This window comes from Pterocles gutturalis, unplaced genomic scaffold (assembly GCF_000699245.1).
Source record: "Pterocles gutturalis isolate BGI_N339 unplaced genomic scaffold, ASM69924v1 scaffold46277, whole genome shotgun sequence".
NCBI lineage: Eukaryota > Metazoa > Chordata > Aves > Pterocliformes > Pteroclidae > Pterocles > Pterocles gutturalis.
Window position 1 is genome coordinate 89 of NW_010109393.1, and position 10,973 is coordinate 11,061.

Here is a 10,973-nt window from a genome sequence, read left to right on the forward strand (position 1 = left end):
AGGCTGTGGTCTCCTGTTCGGTTTGGTTTTTTCTTTTCTCTGTAATACTTATCCGCCCAGGAATGGGTTTGGTGGCAGGTCGTTAGCCCTGAAGGTATGTGGAGAAACAGACTTACGCGAGGTGAGTTGTAGGAGGAATATCTGACTGAAGGGACAGAAACTATCTTGTTAGTTAGTGCTCAGAAAACCGTGCAGGTTCTTCTGAATAGGTCAGAACACAGCTGGCTGTGGTGTATGACCCTGGGGAACAGCAGGTGAACTAGAAGAACTGTTACAGAGTGTGAAAAGAAGGTTTGTGTGCCAGGACAGTGCCTTTTTATCTCCTACCCTGTTATTTTTACCAAGGAGTACTTAAATGGTTTAATAATCAAGGTCTGGAACGCTCAGTACAGCATCTGTCATAAAATGTTTGAAGATACTTAGCCAAAAGCAAGTAACTCTTGGTAGAATAAATGGAGACTGATTTCTATTAGTTCCTCTCTTATCTTACTACCTATTTAATTTATCTTAAAACATTTTAAGAGTAGCTTACTTAAACTCATGTGTAATATTAAATTGCGGGCAATTACTTCCCCATATAACAACACAGCTTTATGAACAAAGATACCGGTACTTGTCTGATTAGCTTCATCCAGAATTGACAATGAGAAGTTGAGGATTTCTGTGCTCTGAAAGCTATACTTGCTGTTTTCCCTAATAGTTGCCAAGGTATGTGTGAATATGAAAACTCTTTATTTTTTCCTCCATACTTCAACTATAAAATTAAACAAAAGCCTAAGATCTCTTTTTAATTTTAGCCAGTAAATGATTTATTAAGAGCTCTAAGATCTTGAATGTGAAATTGGAGGAGGGCATGCAAAAGAGATTGAAGAAGTAGGAGGGAGCAAGAAAAAATCCCCAAGCAGCCCTTAAAAATTATATGTGTTTTAGAAGGTGACCCTGGGTGTAGCCTGTTTACTTGACCCACAAGCCAACTGCAGAGCATTTATCCTTTGGCAACATTGCCTGATCTGGCTGTTTCTGAACTGTCTGACAGCTGCCTCAGCTGAGATTTGAATAAGATTTGCATTTCTATAGGACTTTAGCTTGTGATCTGCATTTTCATGAGGCAGCCACAGGCGTTAAGCCTTTTTGGAAAAGGACTGCTGTGAAGGACTGTGCTATAATGGCAGTTTATACTCATCCAGACTACACAACTGTTGCCTTTTTTAAATTTTCTTTTTAAAGGTAGAGTATGAAAATAAGGTCAAGAAAGACTTAAATGGACATCTGAAGGTGAGTTTTTTACTGTTTGTTGTTTGTTCAGAAAAAAAAGCTTTTTTAAAAATTCTGTTTATGAAGTGAATAAGGATTAATTTGTCCCCTTTACTAATGCAAAGGCATGCCAGGAATGGTTACCTATATGCTTGTATTCCTGTATCTTAGTGTTAAACTAAACATTGCATTATTAAATTGTACACAGCGTACATATCTTTGCATTAGTAATAACACTGTGGATTCTCAGTTATAGGTACGCAAAATTCCTGTCTTTCACTGGCTTATTTTAGCATGAGTGTGCAAAACTAGTATTTCAAGCACTGCAATGGTTAGATGTAAAAAACTGAAGTTTCAGAGCTTGGCTGGGTAAAGTCTCTTTGTATGTGTTAAACTTGAATAACAACAACCAGTGATGGAAAATGTGTAAAACAGAATTTGATAATTTCCATTTTGTATCTCTGGAAGGAGTTAGCACAGTTTTGGCATGGTGTGCTTCGGTATGTTAAATTTTTTTTTTCTTTCATAGGAAACTGTTGAATGTTGAATAAAAGCAAAAAAAAGTGAAGGCATTGTATTACAATGACTCTTAAAAATAATCTCTCCTGTGTGGAGCTGTGAAGTTTGCTCTTGATTAAGAGCAGCATCTTGCTAACACTGATAAGGAAAATATACGTGCCAGTAAGAAATGGCACCAACAAAATTGTTTATGTAAAAAGAAAAAGCACAGAATAAGATGTTCAATGAAGAATTACTTGAATCTTGAAACCCTATTAAAAAATTATGAACCCTGGCTTTGAAAAATCAACTGCAGAATTTTTTTTATATTTGTATGTCATTTTTACTGCATACTTTCTGAGAGAACTTTTGGTTTACGTTGTTCAGAAGCCTGAGTTGCTTAGTAATTTGTCTTAATAGTTTCTTTTTGTGGTGTGCTGATTTAGTGGATTTGAGAGCAAGCAGTCTTACAGCTTATGGTATTAGTTTGACTTGATTTTCAGTTTTAAAATTATTTTGTTGCTTTGCATTTATTTTGACTAGCTTTTGCAGAATTCATTTTTACTTCTATTATGATAAGAAGATTGAAATGAGTAAATTTTCTGAAATGTGACGAAGAGATGGTTATTAACAAATAGGCTACTGGCAATGACTTCAGTTTAAAGTGGAAAACAGTCATGAAAGACTCCATCAAGCACTTAAATAAAATCCCTGTGTTAAAATTCCATGTATTTTAACAGGGTTTCTATTTTTGATTCTTTCCTTCAGCTATCTTTATCTGTTTCTGTATCCCACATAATGTTATTAGGAGTAAACTGTTCTGCTAATAGAGCTGCCTACTTGAATCTTAGGTGTTATTTGTGGACACAAGTTGGTGTGACTTTATAATACTGCAGAAAATATTGTCAGCCATATGCAGAGAAGTGTTTTTATGAGGTTGTTTCCTAGCCTTCTGTTGTATATGCAAGATAGCTGTATACTAGATTAATTCTCCTTCTTGTGTGCTAGGAAACCAGGCTGGGTACGCAGGAGTTGTTTCACTGCATGCTATTACTTAAGTCTAGTCAGGAATAAGATGTTAACCAAGTTCATAGAGAAGTAGCTATTATTTTATTGTTCACAGGACTGTTCCTGAGATTTTTTTTTTGTCTTCTATTAATGCAAAAATATATCATTGTATCCTGATTAAGAAAGGAAATCCAATAACTTAATTCAGATTAATTACTGTAACTTATTGCAATGTTTTTCTAATAATTTTGTGTTTGCAATGTTGAAGTAACAAAAGGAAGAACAATGGAGACAGAGACTGTTTTAAGTCTTAGACACCAACTGAAGGAAGCAGAGAATGAGCGAAGAAAAGCAGCACAATATGGCTTGCATTTGCTGGAGTACCAAAGTGAAATTCAAAATCAGTTGGATCAAGCACGCCGTGAATTGACTGAGAAAACTGAGGTGATGCTTTAAACTGTGAATAAAAAAAGCAGTCAAGAACTTTGTTTTATGTTAATGATTTTTTGAATAACACAGGTGTTTTAAATTCCTTTAAGAGTCTAGATTAATTTTAATAAACCTTTTTAGTCTAAGTATTTGCAGAGAGGGCTTTTTATCTCTAAGATACTGAGCATAACTTTATCTAACTGGGACAGGGTTTCATAGCTAATTATGCATCAAGTGTTCGGTACTCTGTAGGATTAATTGCCTTTAATGTAAAATGAATACTAAGTGCTGAAGTAAATTTGTTTTAGAGCATGTTTTGTGTATGTTTAGCAATTAATTCATGTTATGCTCTCTCTGCAAATTTTGTATCACTTAAAGCTGTAAAAAGAATGCCAGCAGCAAGACTAAAATTGATTTCTTCTATAGTCAAATTTTCAAATTGCCTAAATATCAAGGGATTCTGAATTTATTAGTACACTTCTTTCAGCTCAGAAGAGAGAGTAGTGTAGTGTTGAAATATAGAGGTATTATTTAGTCAATCAGTTTTCTTCTTAGTAATTGTGCAAGAAAAGTCCAATCAGGAAAATCTCTTCCACTTTTTATAAATCACTTTAATTTTTATGTTTGTTTTCAGTTAGCCCGTGCTTCAGATAATAATACAATTTCTCTTCATTTAGTCTGTTTATGGCTGTGTATCCATTTCTTCCCTTGTGATAGAGCTAAAATGCTTGTGGTTTTGTTGTCGGGTTTTTGTTTTACTAGCTGGAGAGTTGTAGCACCCTGCTGTTCTGCATGAACACCAATAACTTAGTTTGATCAGTTCGCTCTTAGTAAGCTTAGTGCAAAAGAGGCAGCTGGAAAGGACAAGTGATAAGGAAAGCAGGGCAGGATCATCCTTTTCTGCAGACAACCTGAGATAGTAGCTACTGTGTTGTGGGGCTGCACCCATGGGTTGTAATCCTGTGTAGATAGAGGGAAGTTATGAGCTAAGCTTGTGTGAACCAAGTCAGTTAGTACCTTAGATTCCAAGGGCAGGGAGAAGGAATTGTGTGCTTTCATAGAGTAGAATAACATCTTGTGTTATTCTGTGGTTATTCTGTGGAACTGTGATTATCCAACAGATCCTTTGGAATCTGAGAGCCAACACAGTTACTGTGAATAAAAGTGTAAGTTTTAACAGTAGGTACAAGAGTCTTTCAGAAGAGTCTATGTACTTCTGTACAAGTCTGTGTAGACACATTGTGCTAGATTTTTGTCTTTCTTGGGTCTGGCCCTTCCAGTGCAGTCCCAGACCTTTTCTGTGCACTGTCTTTTTCTTTGAATTAAAACTCTTGTCCTGTATATTTGGGAGCTAAGCCTGCCCTTGATAAGCTGGTGTATAAGCCACAGGTGTCAATTTCATACCTGACAGCTTGTAGTTTTGTTAGGTTCCTTTTTTTAATTCTGGTTTGTGTTTTAAGAGGGTTTGTTTTTTTTTTTAAAAAAAACCAACACCAAACACACAAAACAAACCACCTGCATCTTTAGACTGATTTGGTTTTGGTGTTTACCTTTTCTGCTTTCAAGACTCTTCTTTTATTACATTTTTTTCTCCTCCTTAATTGGTGGCTGAAAGGAAGAGTAAAATGAAGCTGCACTTTATAATTAGCAAACATATACAATCAGACATAGAGGGAAGCTGATTAAAAAGGCATTCTTCAATCTGGAAGGGTTGATGGTGTTTACTACAAAAAGACAATTTAAATGTCTGTACCAAACATTGAACTTGGTTGTTCTGCAGTAGGGGAACACTTGATGGCCTGTAACGATGTTTAACATAATCAGGTTCCTTGGTGGTAGAAAGGATAGGTAAGCTCTTGCTGAATTTCTTTGTTATGCTTGCAGAAAAGATGCCCACATTTTTCATGTTGGGTGCAAAGAAATACACAGTTTCCGTGAAGAAGAGAATATTACACAACCAAATAGTAATAAAATTTCAGAGCAGTTTTTTGGGTGGGGTGTTTTGGGTTTTGTTTTTTGCATTTTTTTTAAAACATGGGTATGACAATTCCCTAACTGGGACTTCCACAAAAGGTCGAATGAGCTACAAGTTCTAGGCATTTAGTGTCCTGGTTCTGAGCCTTTACTTAGTACATTGTTCCCCAAGCATCTAGGAATAATACATCTAAATTTATTAGTATGTTATTTCTTTCAGAAATTTGAACAAGAGAAATACTCTCTTCAGAGAGAAATCGAACTTAAGAATCGGATGTTGGAAAGCTTGAGTTTTGAATGTGATTCCGTTAAGCAACAGCAAAACCTGCAGCTGGATAAACAGAAAGAACAGCTTGCCAGAGTTCATGGACAAGAAATCAGTGACCTTAAAAACAAGGTTTGGCAACTAATATACAGCTAAAATTTTGCTAATAGCATTTTAAAGACTATCTATTTAACTTGTAATTGCACACTTAGTACCAAAACAAATCTAGGAAATAGTTACAATGTGTAGGAGCTTATTTGGTTGTTTTTTAACAAATGTCTGCAGTTACATGGTGAATTGCATTACATTTCAAAGCTTATTAAAAAAAAAAAAATACTCTTAAGTTGTATTTCTAAGACATCTTCTGCAATTAGAACAGAGACAAAAGTATTGTTGTTTTCAAGAATTTGTGAGAAAATGGTGCTACTTAGTTGTCAACTCTCTTTAAGTTGGAGGACCTGAAAGCAGAACTAGATGAAACCCGACTATCAGAGAAACAACTGAGACACAAAGTGGATCATCAGAAGGAAATAATTGCAGCCAAATCAGAGGAACTACATATGATGTCTGAACGTGTACATGAGACCATGTCTTCAGAAATGCTCCATCTTCAGCTAGAACTCACCGAGCTACAAAGCACGAAGGTGTGTGACTAGTCCTTCATCATTAGGAATGTAGGCTAGTTGAACATAAAATTCAGTGCTTTTGCTCAATTCATTTTTAGATGCTTTGTGTGTATTGCTACCTTATGATTGGCTTACTATTAAGATGATATGCATAGAAAAAAAATTAGCCTTAATAACTAGACCTTAATACAACCCCTTCTTCAACACAATTTTTTGTATTTAAAGTAATTACTACTAACAAACCTGTTTTGTTCACTTGGGGCTGCTTTTCTTCAAATTGTTTTAAAAACTTTTTATTTCATACTTGATTTCTTTTTTTGTTTAGGCCAATATTGAAGAAAAGCTGAATGAGCTGCAGTACAGTAAAGAACAATTAGAACTCATAAACAGTAACTTATGCAATCAACTGGAGCGTTTACAGGGAGAAAAAGAAGAGAGGGAAAAAGAAGTTGTTTCTTACTGTAATGCATTAGAGGTATTTCTTAATTTTATTCAACAATGGTAGATAATTCTTGAATTGTACAAGTTGGGGTGCTGGCTTTTCAGTGACATATGAGGAGTTTTGAGGGAGGAGTTCTGAGGAGGGAAGGGGAAAAAGAAGGCAGAGGAAAAAGAGATATTGCCTAGTCATGTTTGGTGTGACTGTTACTAAATACTCTCTATATTGGCCTTCTTTTGTGGAAGGCTGTGGATGGAGATCCTTTACACTGCAGTATTCTGCTTCACAACAGGGCCTTTTTACAGGTCACTGATACAATTCTCATTTTAAGTTCCTACTGAATGCCTGGGAGAATTTTGTACTGGGGAGTAGAGGATTTGTGACTAAATAGCACAGCAAGGCTAATAGTCTCAATACCATTAATCCAATGGATAAACATCAAAGTTTTCTTTTAAAGGTTTTAGTTACGCTCTTGCCCTGAAGAGCAAGTGTAATATTAAGCCTTTTAGTAAAACAGAATTGGTTCTCTAACTGACTAGAACTGTATGCACAGTTAAGAACTTCAGTGCAAGATAAGCTGTGCTAAAGGCATAGGAAGCGACAGCGAGGTAAAACTATCTGATTAAATTCATACGCGCAGTAGATCAGATGCATAAATGACTAATATCCTCTTTGCTTTAATCTAGAAAGCTCATGAAGCTAATCAAGAGCTTCGGGTTCAGCTGGATCAGGCAGTGCAGCAATCTTTGGACCCTACAAGTAAAGGCAATTCTCTCTTTGCTGAGGTACAATTATGCCACAGATACCTGAGAATATATAGAGGAGAGAAGAAGTACTTCATAAGTTTTATTTCTTACATTGTATTGAAAATGTTAGAGCATCTGTACCTGATCTGGCCAGTATGAATCTCTGTACGTCAAATAGTACTTCAGTGTTGAACTATGGAAAACAGTTTTTTATGCACACTCTGAAGCTGGAATTAATAAACTTAACAGAATCAGTTAAAGTTAACTGGTTATCAAGATGGAAGATAAGAGGACTGAGTGTTCATGGCAGTTCTATCTGCAGCTCTTAGCTCTAAGTTTTACTCGGCTGGTAAGCCTTCTTTAATGCAGAAGATAACGTGAAATACTGTTAAATGCAGTCTTTTAAAAACATGCTGAAAATGGCTGAATGTTTGAGCATTTGGGAGGGGTTTTGAATAAGAGTTCAGCTGCTGTTAAATGCCTAGGAAGTTATTTTGCTTTCTGACAACACCCAGGGAATGAGTTGAATTGGTACAGTTCATATTTTTTTTTAAACAATTTGTTCTGATGCCAATGGACCAAACTATTGTACAGCAACACTGAAGCATATGAAATTTTATTTTTATATCAAAAGAACAAAACAAAAAATCTGTTGCACTTTACTGATTGATCTTCAGTTCCTATAGCACTGTGTACTCACTTTTATCTCAGAGGTGGTGACAACAGCACATATTTTCAAGTATTGTTGCAGTATTTTGCAGAACCAACCTCAATTCCTAGGTAACATCTCCTTGTAAAATTCATCGGTCATCCAAGTGGCAACAAGTGTTATAACTTTCATAGTAATAATTGTTAACAATGTTCTATAGGTGGAGGACCGTAGGGCAGAAATGGAACGACAGCTGATCAGTGTGAAAATAAAATATCAGTCACTACAAAAACAGCATGCATTCACTAGAGAACAATTGCAAAGAATGAAGGTATGACCATTACTGTAATTAATACTCCAGGGTTTCCTTGGGGTCTGATAAGGCAATGCTTTAGTACACAGGCTAGGGGATTTGATAATCTTTCAAATATGATACTGGAGTTTGGAGGGAGGGAAATGGGAGGAAAAAAAAAGTGAGATGTCGTTGTGCTATTTGACTTTTATAGTATATCAGCATTTTTCTATTGCTCCTAGTGTTACTACTTTATCCTAGAACTCCAAGTTATGCTGAAGGCACTATGTTTGCTTACTTTGGCAGTAGTTGTTAAATGGATAAAAGTAAAACACAGCTCTTGTCAGTCAAGCTAGCATCCACTTTGTCTTGACAATTGCTTTTTCTTGTCTCATCTACATCTCCTACTACATGAATAATTTATTTGTGTATTAACTGTGGTTGTCAGGAATGAATGTAGCAGAAAGGGTGGGCTTGTACTCTGTCCTCTAACCACATTGGTTTTTTTCCTTCTGGGTTGCTTTCTTATTTTTATGTTTGTCTGTATTTTTCTTACTTCTGCTTATCTTTAGTGTAAGAATAAGTCATAACTTCTGCCGTAACTATTTCATCTCTAGTTCCATTTGATGGGATCCTGTTGGTTAATACTGTTGAGAACTAGTTAGCAGAAGCTGATTTACAAGATAATGTAAAACTGCCAACTGCTTTTCTTTTGGTCTTCTGATTTTCCAACAAAAGAGTGGATCCTTTCATTTTGATCAAATAGTTGATCATGCAGTTGGAGGAGAGTGCTTAAAGATCAGGAGTGATTATAATGAATAATGTTGAAGATGTAGGTCTGTGTTATCTAGCTTTTGTGGAGAAGTAGGTTGAAAATAATTAAAACAACATTTTCAAAGGACAAGAAAAGAACTACTGATGCAGCAAAGGAATTCTCTTTTACTAAAATATGACCTTGGGAGCTAAAGATTTGAGTGAGTAAAATGGTTGAATAGGATCAGTTTCTCCAGAAATTTTCTCCCCTGTTAAGGGGGGAGATATTATATTAGCAGCATCAGAAAAATCTGCTTTAAGACTTTGATAAACTTGTCCTTTTCTAGTGACAATGGTGTTCATTTGCTTGAATGGATGCATTCTAGTGAAGGAGCAGAAAAAACTGGAATTCTTGGATTAATATTACAGAAGTCAAGCTTAGTGTTATCTGTACCTCAGAATCAGAACTGCAAAAAAAGGGGTTTTAAACTTGTTGGTGAACTAGGGTGTGTTTTCCCAAGTGATGTCAACCTATGATGGTAATTGTGAAGACTATGTTGTGAGGACTGCTGAGTTTAAGCATCCAGTGTGCTTCTGTATTCAGGATTAGAATAACAAGGCTTGAGTACCCGAACTGCTCTGGGTAAGAGGCTGAGATTCTTCAGTCCCTTAACCCACTATTTGTTGTAAGGATTTTTTTTCCTTTTTTTCCAGATGCAGATGGCTACACTGCTACAGATGAAAGGCTCTCAGGCAGAATTTGAGCAGTTGGAACGCTTACAGTCAATGTTAGAACAAAAGAATGGTGAGATAGAAGATCTTCTTATTAAAGTGAGGCAGCTAGAAAAATTTAAGGTATGTGGTCTGTAGTTCAGTGGAAAAGTCATAGTCAGAAGCTAAAATATGAGAATAAGAACTATGAAAGTTATCTGAAGTCTGTGCTGAGGTTTGAAAAGAGATCCAAAGACTACTCATACCTTTATTTGACAAAAGTTCCATTTTACAGCTGGAGAACATACTTCTGAAGTTCAGAGAAGCAGAAAATTCTACACCACCAAACCCTCGCTTTGGAGAAAGTATTTTCTGCATTCCTTCTGTGTAGCACCTTCATATTTTACATAGTTACCTGTAATGTTTAAATGCAGTTAATTGGTGGAAGTTCACTGAGCTATGACATCTGATTTTTCTCTTGGAAGATATAACCATTTCACATTTGTACTGTGTCTGCTTTAGCACTATTTAGTCTCTCAGCTGTATTGGATTTCTTGGATATTTATTTCCTTAATGTGTCTTAACTCGCAGTTGAAGCATGTTCTTTTCTAGAAAAACTGAATTGCTTCATCATTCTTGTAAAGCAATTTCTTCAGGCCTCTTCTGCAAGGTGATAGCACCTTGTCAGTATTTTGGAAGGTGAGATATCCACAGGAGAACACCTGTCTGCACTATTGTAATGTTACTGATGTTTGTGTGTGTACAGAGTGAAAAACTGTAGCCTTTCTCACTTACACACTTATGGACTTGTTTGGCCCTTTCTTATCACAGCTTATATAGGGTTTCGGTGTACTAGTTTATGCATTAGGATTATGCTTTCCGGGATAGTGTCCTCTATTCTGCATTTAACCAAAGTGGCATAAAGCTAGGCTTAACCCATTTTAGTAAGCAATGGAGACAGCTTGATTGCTTTACCAATTCTGTCAGGTATAAGCTTGATCAGTATTGATTTTTGTCTCTATGCCATGAATAAGGAGTGTCAGGAAATAAATTAAATGATTCATTCAAATAACCATCAAAAGTACCGGTAGTCAGTGACTGACAGAAGCCTATGAGATCGGTGGGACAGTATTAAATCTGAGTATTGCTTGTTCAGAAAAAAAGAAACCACAAAGCAAGAACTCCAGAATGTCACGTTACTGAAGTATTTTATAGAAAGTTTATTGGATTTACTATGAACCAACTTTCTTGACTAGGAGATGTAATTGATTTTGAGATTTTGGCTATTGATGCATGGCTTGTATTCCTTCCTGCTGGAGCCTGGGAAAA

The 10,973-nt window shown here is 35.9% G+C and overlaps 1 protein-coding gene across 1 annotated transcript in view; it reads left to right on the top strand.

Moving 5' to 3' along the window:
* Window positions 1-1,226: 1,226 nt before the first annotated feature.
* Window positions 1,227-10,973, top strand: part of SPDL1 (spindle apparatus coiled-coil protein 1) — an 18,619-nt gene continuing 8,872 nt past the window's right edge. The window contains exons 1-8 of the mRNA XM_010072942.1: window positions 1,227-1,275; window positions 3,029-3,204; window positions 5,384-5,560; window positions 5,878-6,072; window positions 6,380-6,529; window positions 7,180-7,278; window positions 8,109-8,219; window positions 9,648-9,788. Coding sequence (XP_010071244.1) covers window positions 3,046-3,204; window positions 5,384-5,560; window positions 5,878-6,072; window positions 6,380-6,529; window positions 7,180-7,278; window positions 8,109-8,219; window positions 9,648-9,788 — 1,032 coding nt within the window. The 5' untranslated portion in view covers window positions 1,227-1,275; window positions 3,029-3,045. The remainder of the gene's footprint in view (window positions 1,276-3,028; window positions 3,205-5,383; window positions 5,561-5,877; window positions 6,073-6,379; window positions 6,530-7,179; window positions 7,279-8,108; window positions 8,220-9,647; window positions 9,789-10,973) is intronic.